At 42.3% G+C, this 20,685-nt stretch overlaps 1 protein-coding gene across 3 annotated transcripts in view; it reads left to right on the top strand.

Moving 5' to 3' along the window:
- The window catches only part of LOC124615794 (coiled-coil domain-containing protein 124), a 51,396-nt gene extending 37,262 nt beyond the window's left edge, over nt 1-14,134 (top strand). For all 3 annotated transcript variants that reach the window (XM_047143920.1, XM_047143922.1, XM_047143921.1), the window contains exons 4-5: nt 13,146-13,291; nt 13,849-14,134. In XM_047143920.1, coding sequence (XP_046999876.1) covers nt 13,146-13,291; nt 13,849-14,041 — 339 coding nt within the window. In that variant the 3' untranslated portion in view covers nt 14,042-14,134. The remainder of the gene's footprint in view (nt 1-13,145; nt 13,292-13,848) is intronic.
- Nucleotides 14,135-20,685: the final 6,551 nt, after the last annotated feature.

Raw genomic sequence — 20,685 nt, 5'->3', positions numbered from 1 at the left:
AATTTTTTAGGTCAGTGATGCTATTTCAGAGGAATATGGGCAAGAGAATGGCTCCTCAGGGAAGTGTTTTATGTGTGACTTGGCTTGATATACTCTCATGCTCATAAATTAAGGATAATTGCAGGATGTGGTGCCACACAACGTGGCATTACACAAAACTGGCGCTAATAGCAAAGGCACATAGGGAACACACAAGACACAGATCTGTAAGTCCAAAGTATTGGTGATAAGTTGAGAAAACCGTCCCAAAACACATGTGCTACAAATTGCCACTGTTTCCTGTGCATGTCTCCAACCTCAGTATGGGATATGATCACTATGCACATGTACACAGGCCGCACAATCTGTTGGCACACTCTGGATCAGGTGGTCGAGCAGCTGCTGGGGTATAGCCTCCCATTCTTGCACCAGTGCCTGTCGGAGCTCCTGAAGTGTCATGTTGGTTTGAAGATATGCAGCGATACGTCGACAGAGAGCATCCCAAACGTGCTCAATGGAGTTCAGGTGGAGAACAGTCCGGTCACTCCATTCGCCTGTTTCAAGGTACTCCCCCACAATGGCAGCTTGGTGGGGGTGATGCGTTATCATCCATCAGGAGGAAGGTGGGACCCACTGCACCCCTGAAAAGTGGACATACTGGTGCAAAATGACGTCCAGATACACCTGACCTCTTACATTTCCTCTGTCAAAGACATGCAGGGGTGTACATGCACCAATCGTAATCCCGCCCCACACCATCAAACCACGGCCTCCATACAGGTTGGGGTAAGGTCCCGAGCAAGGCTACCTGCAATACTCCATGGCTGTCTGCGGGCACTGATGGTGAGATATTGGTCTTCTTGTGGTGTTGTGCACTGTGGACGTCCTGTAGTGTAGCACCTGGACACGTTTCATGTCTGTTGGAATCATTGCCATAACGTTGAGATCACACCTTGTGGCACACAGAGGGCCCGTGCTACGACCTGCTGTGTTTGATCAGCCTCCAGTCGCCCTAGTACTCTACCCCTCATAACGTCATCAATGTGTGTTCTTTGAGCCTTTCAACACACAGTCACCATTAGCATATCTGAAAATGTTTTCACTGTACTCTGACATGCACTAACACACCTCTGCATATGGGAACTGCAGCCAGCGCCAACGTGTGACGACCACAGGTCAAATGCATTGCATGGTCATACCCCGAGGTGATTTAAACCCACAAACCGCCCACCAGAGCGTTTTTTCACCATGTATCGGCATTATCCTTAAGTTATGAGCATGAGTGTAGCAATCAACAGTATTATGTCCGCAGTTAAATCTCCCATTTTATGTTCACTGCTTGTGGGTGTTTTTACTGTATTCTGCTGCTCCTTCAGTTTTGCAATGACCGCTTGGCAGCTGCACCTAATGATAGAACAGTTGGAGGAGTGAACTGATAGCATAGCTTCTGAATTTTCTTTGGGAAAAATGTGCTGGTATTACTTTTAATTGTTCCTGTTGCCTTTGTAACCTACCTCTTCTTATAATGAGGAACACTGGTCTCAATTTTAAAAATACAGTGAGGAGATGAGAGGCTGACTTGGTTGCCACACTGAAGAATATAAATGCCAAACCTCTAAAGGCAATGAATATGTTAAAATACCTCAGCCACAGCTCATGGGGAGCAGATATAACACTGCTTCAGTTTTACAGGGCTTTTATGTGGTCCTGTCTTGACTATGCACGCGTGACCTGTGGCTCAGGTTGGTCGTCACATCTTAAAATCATCAGTGCTGTTTACTATGAGATTAGGTTGGCAACAGGGCCATCTAATGAGGGAATGGTGCAGTTAGATGTGTCAAAGCCCACTCTGATACTTTTCACACAGGAAGACTGCAGCAAAACAATTGCACTGTCAAAATTTTAGCTGCTAAGGCACACTGCAAGTTTTTCTTATTTTTTATTTATTTTTTATTTTTTAAATATTAAAGCTACTCATCTTTGGTGCACAAAGATCCATTTATTACGGCAGTTTGTACAGCCCTTCCTGTCTAGTATACAATTGGTGAATAAGCAGATACAGCCATGACATGAGAACGTAGCACTGCGCAGCGTGAAGTCCAACGCATGACACACACAAATTTTAAGCACTTACACCATACCAAACATGTTTCAAATGATTAATTTTTTGAATAACTTGCAATTCATATCTCAGCTAAACTGTTGCGGAGGTATTTGCTATACCAGTGAGTAGCAGAGGAAAGAAAATAAAGGCAATGTGTGATGTTGAATTACAGATTACTTCCATCAGTCAGGGCTTTACTTTATTGATGTTGAGTATTTTATAACAATTCTTGTAGCAAAGTTTGTATGAAATTTTTAATAATGTATATTTTATTAACAATGAGACATTTCCTTGTTTATTCTCTGAAATTGTCTCAAAAAATGCGAAGTGTCTATTGAATGATGAAATGAAAGATTTACTTTACACCAGACACACCTGACAAAATATTAATGCATTCAGACACTTCACAGTAATTAACTAGTTTTAATTATAGAGAACTGGAATGAAGTAAGAAATTGTTGTGATCATTGTTCCGCATATTGTGCTGTGTACCAGACGTACTTGATCAAATTTGTAGAATGTGGTGATACAAATTGACACTGCAGAAATGACTGATGTTGAACAATACTGTTCCGCTGATAAACCTGAAATGACAAAGAGCTGTTGGAAATTATACTGTCTGATGATTTTCTGAAAAATTCTTTACACTGTGAAGAAAATTGTATGTAAAGTAACAATATTATGAAAAGGAAAGAAAGTGAGCTTTCGGCCACCAAGGCCTTCGATGGACACACACACACACACACACACACACACACACACACACACACACACACACACACACACACACACAGTCTCTGGCTACTGGGCTACTGAAAGGGCCAGACACAATTGAAAAATTTTTTATCTAGAGACTGAATCACACTAATTAGATGTGGATGGAATCTGAATTATATTGACCGTCTTTTCGTTATCCTCGTGAGGACAGAGGTGTTTCTATGTCCAACTAAGAGTACAATGAAAGCAATGAATTATTCTCTGCAAGTGGTAACAAGACATTTCAGATGCAACATTGTAGGTAAACAGTCATTTTTTTTTTTTTAATTTTTGTCCTAATTTTCCTTGATATTTCTGACAACAGATATGATGTTGCATGAGTAGTAATCCACTGATACTTATCACTGGTATAAACAGTTATAATAAAACAAGAAGCTTCGTTTTCACATCAGCTGTGAATTTTTCTATAGTATTATATATAAAATCAAAGATGAGGTGACTTACCGAACGAAAGCGCTGGCAGGTCGATAGACACACAAACAAACACAAACATACACACAAAATTCAAGCTTTCGCAACAAACTGTTGCCTCATCAGGAAAGAGGGAAGGAGAGGGGAAGACGAAAGGAAGTGGGTTTTAAGGGAGAGGGTAAGGAGTCATTCCAATCCCGGGAGCGGAAGGACTTACCTTAGCGGGAAAAAAGGACAGGTATACACTCGCACACACGCACATACCCATCCACACATACAGACACAAGCAGACATATTTAAAGACAAAGAGTTTGGGCAGAGATGTCAGTCGAGGCAGAAGTGTAGAGGCAAAGAAGTTGTTGAAAGACAGGTGAGGTATGAGTGGCGGCAACTTGAAATTAGCGGAGATTGAGGCCTGGCGGATGACGAGAAGAGAGGATATACTGAAGGGCAAGTTCCCATCTCCGGAGTTCGGATAGGTTGGTGTTGGTGGGAAGTATCCAGATAACCCGGACGGTGTAACACTGTGCCAAGATGTGCTGGCTGTGCACCAAGGCATGTTTAGCCACAGGGTGATCCTCATTACCAACAAACACTGTCTGCCTGTGTCCATTCATGCGAATGGACAGTTTGTTGCTGGTCATTCCCACATAGAATGCATCACAGTGTAGGCAGGTCAGTTGGTAAATCACGTGGGTGCTTTCACACGTGGCTCTGCCTTTGATCGTGTACACCTTCCGGGTTACAGGACTGGAGTAGGTGGTGGTGGGAGGGTGCATGGGACAGGTTTTGCATCGGGGGCGGTTACAAGGATAGGAGCCAGAGGGTAGGGAAGGTGGTTTGGGGATTTCATAGGGATGAACTAACAGGTTACGAAGGTTAGGTGGATGGCGGAAAGACACTCTTGGCGGAGTGGGGAGGATTTCATGAAGGATGGATCTCATTTCAGGGCAGGATTTGAGGAAGTCGTATCCCTGCTGGAGAGCCACATTCAGAGTCTGGTCCAGTCCCGGAAAGTATCCTGTCACAAGTGGGGCACTTTTGTGGTTCTTCTGTGGGGGGTTCTGGGTTTGAGGGGACGAGGAAGTGGCTCTGGTTATTTGCTTCTGTACCAGGTCGGGAGGGTAGTTGCGGGATGCGAAAGCTGTTTTCAGGTTGTTGGTGTACTGATTCAGGGATTCCGGACTGGAGCAGATTCGTTTGCCACGAAGACCTAGGCTGTAGGGAAGGGACCGTTTGATGTGGAATGGGTGGCAGCTGTCATAATGGAGGTACTGTTGCTTGTTGGTGGGTTTGATGTGGACGGACGTGTGAAGTTGGCCATTGGACAGGTGGAGGTCAACGTCAAGGAAAGTGGCATGGGATTTGGAATAGGACCAGGTGAATATGATGGAACCAAAGGAGTTGAGGTTGGAGAGGAAATTCTGGAGTTCTTCTTCACTGAGAGTCCAGATCATAAAGATGTCATCAATAAATCTGTACCAAACTTTGGGTTGGCAGACTTGGGTAACCAAGAAGGCTTCCTCTAAGCGACCCATGAATAGGTTGGCATACGAGGGGGCCATCCTGGTACCCATGGCTGTTCCCTTTAATTGTTGGTATGTCTGGCCTTCAAAAGTGAAGAAGTTGTGGGTCAGGATGAAGCTGGCTAAGGTAATGAGGAAAGAGGTTTTAGGTAGGGTGGTAGGTGATCGGCGTGAAAGGAAATGCTCAATCGCAGCGAGGCCCTGGACGTGCGGAATATTTGTGTATAAGGAAGTGGCATCAATGGTTACAAGGATGGTTTCCGGGGGTAACAGATTGGGTAAGGATTCCAGGCGTTCAAGAAAGTGGTTGGTGTCTTTGATGAAGGATGGGAGACTGCATGTAATGGGTTGAAGGTGTTGATCTACGTAGGCAGAGATACGTTCTGTGGGGGCTTGGTAACCAGCTACAATGGGGCGGCCGGGATGATTGGGTTTGTGGATTTTAGGAAGAAGGTAGAAGGTAGGGGTGCGGGGTGTCGGTGGGGTCAGGAGGTTGATGGAGTCAGGTGAAAGGTTTTGCAGGGGGCCTAAGGTTCTGAGGATTCCTTGAAGCTCCGCCTGGACATCGGGAATGGGGTTACCTTGGCAAACTTTGTATGTGGTGTTGGCTGAAAGCTGACGCAGTCCCTCAGCCACATACTCCCGACGATCAAGTACCACGGTTGTGGAACCCTTGTCCGCCGGAAGAATGACGATGGATCGGTCAGCCTTCAGATCACCGATAGCCTGGGCTTCAGCAGTGGTGATGTTGGGTGTAGGATTAAGGTTTTTTAAGAAGGATTGAGATGCAAGGCTGGAAGTCAGAAATTCCTGGAAGGTTTGGAGAGGGTGATTTTGAGGAAGAGGAGGTGGGTCCCGCTGTGACGGAGGACGGAACTGTTCCAGGCAGGGTTCAATTTGGATGGTGTCTTGAGAAGTCGGATCATTAGGAGTAGGATTAGGATCATTTTTCTTCGTGGCAAAGTGATACTTCCAGCAGAGAGTACGGGTGTAGGACAGTAAATCTTTGACGAGGGCTGTTTGGTTGAATCTTGGAGTGGGGCTGAAGGTGAGGCCTTTGGATAGGACAGAGGTTTCAGATTGGGAGAGAGGTTTGGAGGAAAGGTTAACTACTGAATGAGGGTGTTGTGCTTCCAGATTGTGTTGATCGGAATTTTGAGGTTTTGGAGGGAGTGGAGCTGGAAGTGGGAGATTGAGTAGATGGGAGAGACTGGGTTTGTGTGCAATGAGAGGAGGTTGAGGTTTGCTGGAAAGGTTGTGAAGGGTGAGTGAGTTGCCTTTCCGGAGGTGGGAAACCAGGAGATTGGATAGTTTTTTGAGGTGGAGGGTGGCATGCTGTTCTAATTTACGGTTGGCCTGTAGGAGGATGCTCTGAACAGCGGGTGTGGATGTGGGAGAGGAAAGATTAAGGACTTTTATTAAGGATAGGAGTTGACGGGTGTGTTCATTGGCTGAGTTGATGTGTAGGTGGAGGATTAGGTGGGTGAGGGCAATGGATTGTTCCGTTTGGAACTGGTATAGGGACTGATGGAAGGAAGGGTTGCAGCCAGAGATGGGAACTTTAAGTGTGAGGCCTTTGGGGGTGATGCCAAATGTCAGACAAGCCTGAGAAAATAGAATATGAGAGCGTAATCTGGCTAGGGCGAAGGCATGTTTGCGGAGGGAATGTAAATAAAACTTAATGGGGTCGTTGTGGGGGTTTACCGTGCTTTGGCGGCAACACAACCACCTAACCTTTATGCACGTCGTTGTCTACCAACCCAAGTCCAACATAGCCCAGCTGTAACCAACACCTTTTCGCCTTTTTTCATTCCAGATCTCCAGTTACTTTCCGGTTCACCTTTATCTCTCCCCATATATTTTTATTTTCATTTTCATTTCACCTCATGTTACACTTTCCACCTTCTAATACCATGTCACCCTCACAACACCCCCACAACGACCCCATTAAGTTTTATTTACATTCCCTCCGCAAACATGCCTTCGCCCTAGCCAGATTACACTCCCATATTTTATTTTCCCAGGCTTGTCTGACATTTGGCATTACCCCCAAAGGCCTCACACTTAAAGTTCCCATCTCTGGCTGCAACCCTTCCTTCCATCAGTCCCTATACCAGTTCCAAACTGAACAATCCATTGCCCTCACCCACCTAATCCTCCACCTACACATCAACTCAGCCAATGAACACACCCGTCAACTCCTATCCTTAATAAAAGTCCTTAATCTTTCCTCTCCCACATCCACACCGGCTGTTCAGAGCATCCTCCTACAGGCCAACCGTAAATTAGAACAGCATGCCACCCTCCACCTCAAAAAACTATCCAATCTCCTGGTTTCCCACCTCCAGAAAGGCAACTCACTCACCCTTCACAACCTTTCCAGCAAACCTCAACCTCCTCTCATTGCACACAGACTCAGTCTCTCCCATCTACTCAATCTCCCACTTCCAGCTCCACTCCCTCCAAAACCTCAAAATTCCGATCAACACAATCTGGAAGCACAACACCCTCATTCAGTAGTTAACCTTTCCTCCAAACCTCTCTCCCAATCTGAAACCTCTGTCCTATCCAAAGGCCTCACCTTCAGCCCCACTTCCAGATTCAACCAAACAGCCCTCGTCAAAGATTTACTGTCCTACACCCGTACTCTCTGCTGGAAGTATCACTTTGCCACGAAGAAAAATGATCCTAATCCTACTCCTAATGATCCGACTTCTCAAGACACCATCCAAATTGAACCCTGCCTGGAACAGTTCCGTCCTCCGTCACAGCGGGACCCACCTCCTCTTCCTCAAAATCACCCTCTCCAAACCTTCCAGGAATTTCTGACTTCCAGCCTTGCATCTCAATCCTTCTTAAAAAACCTTAATCCTACACCCAACATCACCACTGCTGAAGCCCAGGCTATCGGTGATCTGAAGGCTGACCGATCCATCGTCATTCTTCCGGTGGACAAGGGTTCCACAACCGTGGTACTTGATCGTCGGGAGTATGTGGCTGAGGGACTGCGTCAGCTTTCAGACAACACCACATACAAAGTTTGCCAAGGTAACCCCATTCCCGATGTCCAGGCGGAGCTTCAAGGAATCCTCAGAACCTTAGGCCCCCTGCAAAACCTTTCACCTGACTCCATCAACCTCCTGACCCCACAGACACCTCGCACCCCTACCTTCTACCTTCTTCCTAAAATCCACAAACCCAATCATCCCGGCCGCCCCATTGTAGCTGGTTACCAAGCCCCCACAGAACGTATCTCTGCCTACGTAGATCAACACCTTCAACCCATTACATGCAGTCTCCCATCCTTCATCAAAGACACCAACCACTTTCTTGAACGCCTGGAATCCTTACCCAATCTGTTACCCCCGGAAACCATCCTTGTAACCATTGATGCCACGTCCTTATACACAAATATTCCGCACGTCCAGGGCCTCGCTGCGATGGAGCATTTCCTTTCACGCCGATCACCTACCACCCTACCTAAAACCTCTTTCCTCATTACCTTAGCCAGCTTCATCCTGACCCACAACTTCTTCACTTTTGAAGGCCAGACATACCAACAATTAAAGGGAACAGCCATGGGTACCAGAATGGCCCCCTCGTATGCCAACCTATTCATGGGTCGCTTAGAGGAAGCCTTCTTGGTTACCCAAGTCTGCCAACCCAAAGTTTGGTACAGATTTATTGATGACATCTTTATGATCTGGACTCACAGTGAAGAAGAACTCCAGAATTTCCTCTCCAACCTCAACTCCTTTGGTTCCATCATATTCACCTGGTCCTATTCCAAATCCCATGCCACTTTCCTTGACGTTGACCTCCACCTGTCCAATGGCCAGCTTCACACGTCCGTCCACATCAAACCCACCAACAAGCAACAGTACCTCCATTATGACAGCTGCCACCCATTCCACATCAAACGGTCCCTTCCCTACAGCCTAGGTCTTCGTGGCAAACGAATCTGCTCCAGTCCGGAATCCCTGAATTAGTACACCAACAACCTGAAAACAGCTTTCGCATCCCGCAACTACCCTCCCGACCTGGTACAGAAGCAAATAACCAGAGCCACTTCCTCGTCCCCTCAAACCCAGAATCCCCCACAGAAGAACCACAAAAGTGCCCCACTTGTGACAGGATACTTTCCGGGACTGGACCAGACTCTGAATGTGGCTCTCCAGCAGGGATACGACTTCCTCAAATCCTGCCCTGAAATGAGATCCATCCTTCATGAAATCCTCCCCACTCCGCCAAGAGTGTCTTTCCGCCGTCCACCTAACCTTCGTAACCTGTTAGTTCATCCCTATGAAATCCCCAAACCACCTTCCCTACCCTCTGGCTCCTATCCTTGTAACCGCCCCCGATGCAAAACCTGTCCCATGCACCCTCCCACCACCACCTACTCCAGTCCTGTAACCCGGAAGGTGTACACGATCAAAGGCAGAGCCACGTGTGAAAGCACCCACGTGATTTACCAACTGACCTGCCTACACTGTGATGCATTCTATGTGGGAATGACCAGCAACAAACTGACCATTCGCATGAATGGACACAGGCAGACAGTGTTTGTTGGTAATGAGGATCACCCTGTGGCTAAACATGCCTTGGTGCACGGCCAGCACATCTTGGCACAGTGTTACACCGTCCGGGTTATCTGGATACTTCCCACCAACACCAACCTATCTGAACTCCGGAGATGGGAACTTGCCCTTCAGTATATCCTCTCTTCTCGTCATCCGCCAGGCCTCAATCTCCGCTAATTTCAAGTTGCCGCCACTCATACCTCACCTGTCTTTCAACAACTTCTTTGCCTCTACACTTCTGCCTCGACTGACATCTCTGCCCAAACTCTTTGTCTTTAAATATGTCTGCTTGTGTCTGTATGTGTGGATGGATATGTGCGTGTGTGCGAGTGTATACCTGTCCTTTTTTCCCGCTAAGGTAAGTCTTTCCGCTCCCGGGATTGGAATGACTCCTTACCCTCTCCCTTAAAACCCACTTCCTTTCGTCTTCCCCTCTCCTTCCCTCTTTCCTGATGAGGCAACAGTTTGTTGCGAAAGCTTGAATTTTGTGTGTATGTTTGTGTTTGTTTGTGTGTCTATCGACCTGCCAGCGCTTTCGTTCGGTAAGTCACCTCATCTTTGATTTTATATAAAATTTTTCCCACGTGGAATGTTTCCTTCTATTATATTGATATCATTTTTCTATAGTATTATATATTAATAACATCTCCTCTACCCATTTACTTGAAGTAATTTCAATAATCTGTTTAACCATCCTGGAAATCAGTAATGTTCCTCTCACTTGTCTTTCAGAGTGCTCAGTCTCATAGATCCCCCTTGATAACACTGCACTGCCTCTCATGGGCAGTTCTAAACCTTTTGAAAAGTTTTTGTTTTATGGTTTTGTGAGTTTTATGTTGATGCATATTTTGTACATCATGTAAATCTTTTCTCCTTTTATATAATTCATGTTCAGGATTTTACAAAACAAAATTAGCCACGGTCACCACTTAAATTTGACTGATTTGTCCTCCTCCTGTTTAACCAAAAAGAAGTTCAACCATTTCTTTGTCACTGAAAGCTGTTGCTGCACGTTTTCTTTGGGCTTGGAAGGTAGTCTATTTGTGTTCTGGAGTTTAATTAGCACAACGATCATCTTTCAAGCCACACTTCATGAAATTGTACAAGTTATATCGTGTTCTTTCAAATACTTGTCATTTCCCAATTCTAATGAAATGTTGAAATCATTCGAATTAATGTCCAACAAATTAACTAATACAAAACACATATTATGTAGATCTTCAGGAGAAGTAGGTGATTTCGATTGCACATCACATTCTTCATATTTCATATTTGCAAGGTTGAAAATGTTAATTGGATTCCACATTACTGTAAAATCCTGGAAGCTGCACAAATACAGATGTTATTCACAACCACTGCTAATTATTATGAACATTAACTGAGTTACAAATTTGAGTGAATAGTAACTTGAGCAATTGTGTCACAGAAACTATTAACGGAAACTGAAATTCGCTTTACAAATTATGACAGTCTTATGTTTATTGATGTGCCATCAACCAGAGATATGTGCTTGCCACATTGTGCATTGACTGTCTGCTACTGCGATGGCGGTGAGCTGGTGAGCTACAAATTTGGCAGTGTTCAGCCTTTTCTTTTCTTTTTTTTCCTTTCTTTCTTTCTTTTTTTTAAATACTTGCATTGCTTATCAGCTACAATTGAGGTCACTAGAGGAATAATATATTTAGAAGAAAAAAAACAAGACAGAACACCTAAAGCCCACCAACATTCAAATCATCATTTCTCAGTTGCAAAGAGGAGGGATTTGATTTCGCAGAGCATACGTTACCCATTGAACTGGTGAAAAAGTTATGTACGTTTTTCTCTGGCAGTTGATGATGGTACCGCCAGGACAGGTTCAAGAACATTTTCTTTTCTTACAAGCAAAGCGACTGATTATATTGCTTGGGTCTTAAACTGATCATGGCCATGGAAAAGATAAAACTTCATTACTAGTCCAACACTGCGCATATAGTTGCATGTAGAAATGTTATGAAGAAAAGTATAAGGCATTATCAAGGAAGATCGCACATTACATGGATTCAGCCCTTTACATACTGAGGTTGTATATATCGTGAGTGCTGTAACCCTTTAGTGAAGGTGCATCAGATAGTTTGAAATGTGCTTCTTGTAAACACAAGTACAATGTGCTTCAGTGGGCAAGCCTGTAAAGATTGAACTTTCAGCCGAAAGCTAAATCTTAAATCTCTTCATTGTGCCTGTCTGCAACTCAGCATGTCACCTTTACAATAAGTAGCAATCTTGCCTTTTCCTTATATTGTTGATATTTCAACCTGGACTTTCCATTGCTCATTATGCAGCATAAAAGCAAGAATGGGTGAAAATGGAGAATGTTCCTATTTTTTGTGTGTGCATATTGATGGAAATTTTAATTGCAAAAACAGTGCTTGAGCATCTTTAACATTAACTTTTTCTTTTTGTGTGATTGCTAGTTTCAAAAATATGCACACTAACTTGTTAATACATTGTACCAATTTATATTCATTATTAATTTTTTAAGGTAACCCATTACTTACAGGGCTATTCATAAGTGCCTCTGGGGTCTCAGAAACCTATCATGCAAAAACTACAAGGTGTGCAAAAAATTGGCATATGTCAGTGGATAGAGCATGCCTGCAAGTTTTGATTTGTAATACACACTTTGGCGTTGTTGCATTTGTCACTAGTAGGGGTCAAGTATGTTATAACATGGCATATAATGCAGCAATGCATGCATTGTGTGACCTCAAATTCACTAAATGTGAGTCAGCAGTGACGCTTCAGTGAAGATTTTGTACGGAATCTCAGGTAAAAGCTCCAAGAGACTAAACAATCCATGGGTAGTGGAACACATTCCATGAGATTTGATGTTTATCTGGTGGGTGGGGGAACAGGCTGGCTGAGATAGTTAGCAGAGAATGGTGAAGCGTGTGTGAGAATGATTCACCAGGAACCTGAAGAAATCACTGTGCAAACAGAAAACTAGTCATCTGTGTGGCCCCAATCTATGCAAATTCTGCATGTAAAACCATACTGAATGCATTTGTTACTTGTGTTGACTATTCAGGACAGTGAACTTTGTTCTGACTTTTTCAGTAGCTTGCACCCAGTAATGGAGGGAGACAGACAGTTCAATATGTAACTGCTAGTTGCAATAAGTTGGAGGTCTGCTGTAGTTAAAGCGCAAGATCCCTGCTTATTTCATTAATGAATCATCATAGTTAAGAAATTTTATGTAGAATAATAAGAGGAAGGATAAATTGCTGCTCACCACATAGAGGTGGTGTTAAGACCTGGACAGACAATGAAAAAGAATACTAGAAATTTCTTGTTGTTCCATTGTGGACTTTCCATACTTAGAAATTTGTCTTGGTGTAAATATGCTAATTACATTTCAGTGATTCAGCATAGAAGATGAAATGTGGCACCTCTAATCATTGGAGAATACCTGTGATGTCAATATCAAAATAAATTATAGAATTCAGTCTGTCACATTTTAATTCAGTAGATAAATTAAAATGAGACCAAGACTGGGAGTTCTACAGTTTATTTAGTCCAGGAGGAGGAGCCATTTCAATTATTGAAATTTTTGTGACAAACAAAAATAAATGTAATGCTACTATTTCAACTCTGTAGTGTGTGTAAAATTATGCTACTTTATAAGGTTTAGGAGATTAGCCAAATTTCTTGTTTTTACTACTTGTTCTCCAATTTGTATTAAAGGTATAAAAGATGTTAACCATGCATTATTTACTTGTTTCTATTTTTCAGGCTGAAACAGAACGCAGACGTTTAGCTGCTCTGAAGATTAAAGAACCAGAGACACACTTACAAGTGCCTTTAGAGGAAAACATAAATAGAGTGGTTGTTGAAGGGGATGAGGCACGGAACATTGATGAAGCCATTGCTGTTCTCAGGTAAATCTCTCTCTCTCTCTCTCTCTCTCTCTCTCTATCTATCTAGTGTGTACATGCTTGTGTGCGCACATGTGTGAATGTGTGCGATTCCATTTCCAAACTGAATCCTCAGCCTGGCTGGACACTAAAAAAATTACACCTTCTGTCAGTCACAATGCTGGTTGATCATTCTGTGATTTGCTGACTTCCATAGTTTCCTGTTACATCTTGACTCATCTCCTCACCGTCATGCTCTCACCCACATAAAATGTGTTTTGCTCCCTCATGCAACTTTATTATCTCTGTCTCTTGTACTCTAGTATGGCTCATCAACTCTCTCTATGATCCCTTTACATCCACTCGTTAAGTCAGTCAGGGTAAGTGTGGTTCTAATAATCCCTTACCCTCTCCTTTTCCTTAAGTTCATAATTTTTGATTAAACAGACTGAAATTTTCATTTTGTTCTCAGATTCATAATCCAGTTTTCTTTTCTTTTTCTTTTTTTTTTAAAGTTTGTACTTTGTCAAGCATGGTGATTTTTTTTTTTTTTCTTTTTTTTTTTTTCTTCTTTGTTGCAGTGACAAAACTTCAGTAGGTGACAAACATCCAGAGAAACGATTAAAAGCTGCATACACGGAATTTGAAGAAGCTAATCTTCCCCGTATAAAAATGGAAAATCCTACACTTAGACTGTCACAGCTTAAGCAGATATTGCGAAAGGAGTGGATGAAATCACCACAGAATCCCCTCAATCAGCGTCTGATGTCATAGTTAATGTATAATTATAGTTTTGTGGTTAAATGATGTGTGGACTTGTTTTCATTATTGTGTAAATGAGGCATTAAATCTCTGAGTGCAGTTTAATGGGTTATTTTCGCTGTTGTGTAAAATACCATGTAATTGCAGCTTCTCACCATTTTACTGTTTTTCATTAAGTTTCACTGTTTTGTTTTTTGCTGCAGGTTTATAAGCAGTTGGTGTGCTAAGTGTTATAAGCTCTCGTCCTCCTTAGTTTTAAGTGAACTGATCTTGTTCTTAAGTATTCACTATCGGACCTTTGAGGGAGACACTTGCAACAGTCAGTGGTTTCATAGAAAGTTAGACTGCAGTCTGTGCATGTCTGTACTACAAAATTAATGTCAAAAGAAGGTAAGTCTTGTGGAATAAAAAATGAAATTCTTTAAAATAGTTTACTTAACTTTCAAGAATATAAACACATCCAACCATAACACATTCTATCGCTGTCGGGAAACTGACAAATTCCATAAATCATTCACTCTGAAAGAGGCATGAAATGAGTCGACATTCCTATTTCAGTGCCTACTAAACACTTTCTATCTTAACTTTGCATATTCCTGTCCCTTATCTCTTTCATCAATGTTCATTCAAGTTCATTAATTTTCATTCAAGTGATTGTCCCCACCACTGATCTCAAGCGTTCTCTGCTACTGACATTGTTGGCATTTTATGACAGTGCCCTATCCGTTGGAAGAGCCATGATACTACAGAAAGCTGGCATCTGCTGCTAGGTAGCTGGCTGGTAAGGAAATCGATCACACTATCTTTAGAGTATGTAGGGAGTGGGCAGCATAATATGTCTATCTCATGAAATGTCTGACCAGTTCCATCTGGTTGGTTCCTATTTTCAGTTGACTTAAATGGAGAAAATTTTCTGATTCTGGACAAAATGTATTCCCCTATGTAAATGTGTACTGACTTTGGAGAATCATCCAGAAGAGGGTATGGGGCATTCACACTTGTGTGCAATTGATGCATCACATAATATGCTTTGTCAAACAATGGGAAGTCTAGGTTGAAATATCAACAGTTGTGAAAAGGACAGATTGATACGTGCCATAAAGATGGCATGGTAAGTTGCAAACAGGCACAATGAAAAGGCTGTTACACTCTGAGCTTGTGATCAAAGCCTTCTTTAAAAAAGAAAAGAAAAGAAAAGAAAAAACTACATATACATATTCGCAGAAGCAGTCACACCTCATACACACTTGAACACTATCTCCGGCCGCTCTGGCCAGACTGCAGCTGTTGCATTGAACAAATACAGCAATTTGGAGTGGGGCAGGTAAAGGGAGGATAGCAGAGAACAAATTTGGGGAGGGGGGGGGGGGGGGGGAAACACTATCTGGTGGAGCATACAGGGACTAGAAGGTGGCAGGAAAAGGCTGCCAGGTGCAGTGTTGGGAGGCTGTGAAGGAGGAATGGAGAATGCAAAAGGGGAGGAACAGAGAGGGGAAAAAGACTTCTTAGTCCATTGGCAGTGTGTGGTGCACAGCGGGGGTAAGGAGACATGAATTGGGAGGAGGTGATTGGACAGGGAGATGGAAACTGTTGAGTGAAGTGTGTGGGGACCATAGGTTTCATGTCCCCTCATCCTCATCGTGTGTCACACTCTGCAAATGCACCCATCTGTCTTTCCCATTTTGTCCCCCCCCCCCCCCCCCCCCCCCCCCCCCCCGCCTTTTCCGCCACCCCACCCCCTTCCAGCCACCCTACAATATGCCTGGCAGCATTGTCCTGCGACCTTCTACTCCCCGAATGCTTACCAGACAGTGTTCTTCTCCACCCCGTGTGTATCCTGTTATCCCTTCCCCTTCCCTTCTTCACTCTGGATTGCTGCTTTCGTGCAGTACAACAGTTGCAGCTGACTAGAGATAACGGTCGTGTGTGTGTGTGTGTGTGTGTGTGTGTGTGTGTGTGTGAGAGAGAGAGAGAGAGAGAGAGAGAGAGAGAGAGAGAGAGAGAGAGAGAGAGAGAGAGAGAGAGAGAGAGAGAGAGAGAGAGAGAGAGAGGGGGGGGGGGTGCCTGCTTTGGTGAATATTTTCTGAAGAAGGCTTTGGCCAAAAGCTTGATGTGTAAAAGTGTTTTTGTTGTGCCTGTCTGCAACTCAGTATGTCATCTTTATGGTGAGTAGCAAATCATGTGCTGTATGGCAGGCATGTATCTGAATGTTTTTGCTAAGAACCTACAGGCACATGTAATTGTCAGAAACGTTCTCCGATCAAAGTAGTATTTGCTCTGACCCAGTGGAAATGTTTTCAGTTGGCCTCTTTTTAAGGTAAGAGATTGCAAAAGACTGAGATGAAGAGTAAATATAGTTGTTGTTAAGCAAAACAGTTCAACAGAACATGGGGATGGAAAAACACTCACTGGCTTTACTCCACAAAAACATAAGAAGCTTTATACAAAGTTTAAATTCCTATCATTACAGGAAAATTATCAGACGAATGGTTAGATGTTTTATGTTTATCAGAATGTGCTCTTGAAATTGTCACTCAGCATAATGAAAAGGTAGGGGTAGTGCCTGTATAGATCATAACTTAGCAATACCAGTAGTATGCAGATACCAGTGGGAAGATAATTGTACAGATTAAAATATGAATTCTTTATAATAGTTTTTTATTTTCTCTTACATTAAATAAAGGTAGAACAGCACATTTTTAACACAAAGTGCCCCATAGTCCAGCAATGACTTTGTGATCTTGCATTGCATCCTGAGAAAAGAGCTTCCAGAACAAGATAACAGAAGTGAACATGTAGAATGGCGATTGGTACTGATATTAACTGTTAGCAGTATTTGAACATGGAGTCAGTTTCCAGAATTGGGTGGTCACATCACTGTAGTGCTTCACAAAACTGCTAAAATAGCCCCTTTTAGAACCTAGTAGGACCTTAAGTACAACTTGTCACTTGTCTGTTAACATGTTCTGGCGTGCAGTTGGCAATTAGTAAATAGCATTGCAAAGGTTGACTTGTGTCGTTCCAAAGACTATCTCACGATCTATTGGATAGTGAGTGCTTACGCAAATCATACCAATGAGGAAGGTAAAAAAAAAGTTAACTTTAACACCTAAGTCACTCTAAATTATGGAGGTGAATTAGAAGGGTCTCTGGTCTATGGCGTGTGGCATTTTGAATACTTGGCATTCTTCCTATGGTGCCGAATGAGCTGGCTTAGAAATTGACGGTGTAATTCAATGTCATGAGCACAGCAAATCAGAAACCTGTATTCCCTTCGTGATAAATGATAACAGACAACTGAAAGTGGATGGCTGTGCTTTGACCTGGCAACAATTAAATCTCCCATGTTGGAGCAGGAAGCAGCTGTAAATATGGTACATGCTATAGCTTCATTGGTGGATGTTACACAATATGGCATGTGAAATGCCTTCAGTCAAAATAAATATTGCTACTATTATTTAGTAAGAAATAGCAAAATGGTTGAAATAGACGAAGGATTGGCTATTTTGAAAAGGATATTATGGAACTGTACCAACTATCTGAACAGGACACTTGAATGAATGAACAAATCTTATGTCGGTTTTGGAGCTAGCAAACATTGTAAGACAGTTCCAGTTGTAATTGGAAAACCTGAGATATGAGCTTGCTACTACCAAGTATTTAAATATGTAATGAGATTCCTTTCAGCTTAATATGAGACTTTTACCAATCATATGCCAAATTCATCTTATACAAAAGCAGTAATACACAAAAATTGTAACTTTGGTGACAGCTTAATAGGTGCAATGAGTTATGATACAGTGCACAAGCAGAGGTCACAACTACTTCAAATTACATTAATAACTGACACAATAAATTTTTACACTCAATTTTAAACTTTTGATGTATTTTTACTTGTTACTATTAGCATTCCAGCACCAAACAAAACAAGATTACATGGCCTTTATTACATAGGTACTTACAAATATTAAAAGTATAATATTCTGATGTCATACAACTGTTTATTGTTATAACCATTGTGAGCGGAGAAAATGCTGTTCGCTAATGTCTAACAATACAAGTCGGGAAGGCTTCGTGGGATACAAAAGAACGAAGCTTTAGTCAATGATTTGTTTTCTTACCCATGTGCATTGGCTTATTGTGACAGTATTCTACAAAATTTACATTATTATTCTAATTTCATTCATTTTTTTCCTAATTAACAAACTTGAAGCTTTTTTCACTTCCTTTACGGACCCTATTACTTCTTCATTTTCACCTTTGACAGCATTTGAGAACATATTTAATTCATGTGTATCCACTGTTTGATTCTCTCCTTGCATGTTGAACCTACTTTTCATTTCATTTTGCTGTACCTCTGCAACTCGTCATTGTAATCACAAAATTACATAACTACACTTCGTGTTCTAATAATACCACATAAAAATTGGTCTGCCTAATTCAACATCTGCGAACCAGTGGATTCAGTTACTGAAAACCACTGTAACTTGCATGACGTCAGTCCAATGCTTCAAATTGGATACAACTGTGTACCAACTCAAAACAGCTAATAACTCACAGGTAACCAACATTGCCTGTGGTTGCTCTCTCTCTCTCTGTCTCAAATAAAATTGAATGAAGTATTGAGTCATATCAACAATGCAATTAATCAGTTTCATAAATTTGTATTATCTGATACAAATATCTGAAAATAATGATGGATCCCTTCTAAGCAATTTTAACTGATGGAGATATCACAGTAGCCTATGGGATTTAACTTTTTTTATATATATAAAATGATTACACATTATACAAACTTTCAAACCTTTACACCTATGGCTACAATGTTCATGAGTGATTGCTAGAGAAGATATGTGGAGGAGGAGCAGTAGGGTGGCTGTGGTGGTGGTGGTGGTGGTGGTGGTGGATGTGGTGGTGGTATGGTTGGGGCAACTGGAAGCTGAGAAAATAGGTATCACACACACACACACACACACACACACACACACACACACACACACAGTGAGTGTGGGAGTTCAGGAGTGAGTGAGTGTGTGTGTGTGTGTGTGTGTGTGTGTGTGTGTGAGAGAGAGAGAGAGAGAGAGAGAGAGAGAGAGAGAGAGAGAGAGAGAATTCAGCAGAAAGACTGCTAAGCAATTCTCATTCTTTTCTTCTGTTCCATGATTAGTGATATATTTTCAGTTACACCTTGTATCACATCTCTGGTTCACACACATTAATGATACCAGTGACATCTGGAACTGTGGCAAGCATTGCCTTTGTTCTTTCACCTTAAACCTTTAACACCTGCTCTGCAATCCACTTCATCTGTTCGCATTCTGCTCAATGAGGTACATTTGTGGATATTTGTCACCTCTCTGATTGCTTAATGAGAACCTCTGTCCATATGAAACAGGTAAGCACCAATAACAACTCAATTTTTACAGCTGTTAACGTTAGACACAAAAAGGTACCTCCCCTGCAGTCTTAGCTCCTATGGACGCCGCATCTGCAGTGGGAAACTTGAAGTAGCCTAACATGATAATAATCTTCAGAAAGCCTTTACAGATGTAAAATATTCAAAAACAGATTTCTGTATCATTATTCCTAGACCAAAAGACTTGTTACCATTGTGAATTGGTCATAGAGATCAATTACATCCTTTGCCATGGCTTCTGCCTGAAAAGATATCATATCCCAAAGTAGTGTTCCATCTGGCAATATTTTAAATATTGTTTCTTCATTTTTAATTAATATTGTAAACAACCAGCTGAAAAATGCTCCTGTGAGAGCACAGGAATGGTGAATGTGCTCCTCTTTAAAATACATTGACAGAAAAGTGGGGAACTAGCTGCCTCAATCCTCATTCTGCCTTCCTCACCAAAAATTTTGGCATGTGAACATACTTGTGCTCTTTTAACATATAATATTCTAAATCATTTTCCCAGTCTCTCTTGGTAATGAAGCCTTCATACTCAGCCATCTCACTATCACTGTCTACATATGTCTGTGTCCTGCTATCACTGTCTTCATCCCTCTCTCTCACTGTTCCTTACCACTGTCTTCTTCTCTGCCACTTTCACTGTCTCTCTGTCCCACTGCTATTGTCTTTCTCATTCTTTCTCTCTTCTGTGCCATTGTCTCATCCTTTTGCACTCAGTCTGCTACCTTTCTCTTCAACCACCATTGTCTCCTCTCGACATATGTCCTTGAGGATGGTTTGCTCTGGTTTTTGACCCCCTAGATTGGGAAACTGTGGGTATAGGAGATGGAGGAAGTGGGCAGATCCTTTCGTGTTAAAGATCGCCACTCTGAGGTAGTTCAGAACACCCAAGTGTGTGTATGGTCTCCATTCATTTCTCTTTTTTGATTTCCACAGTCTTTCTATTTTGCTCCAACTGCTACTATCTTCATTCATCTCTTTTTCTTTTATTGCCACAATCTCCCACTGACCATTGCTCTCTCTTCCATCTTTGGCTCTCACTGATTATTGTCTTCATCCATCTTTCTTTCTCTTTCATTGCCATTTTCTCTCTCTCTTCCATCCTCACTGGTTCCCTGCTACTCACTTTCAGCAGAAAAAAAGCATAAATATGTTTGCATCCTAAAATTTTTGTTAGGGAGGCAAAATGAGGGTTGAGGCAGTTTGTTCCCCATTTTTCTGTAAGTGTCTTTTA

This window comes from Schistocerca americana, chromosome 5 (genome assembly GCF_021461395.2).
Source record: "Schistocerca americana isolate TAMUIC-IGC-003095 chromosome 5, iqSchAmer2.1, whole genome shotgun sequence".
NCBI lineage: Eukaryota > Metazoa > Arthropoda > Insecta > Orthoptera > Acrididae > Schistocerca > Schistocerca americana.
This window is presented reverse-complemented; position numbering and strand designations above follow the sequence as displayed.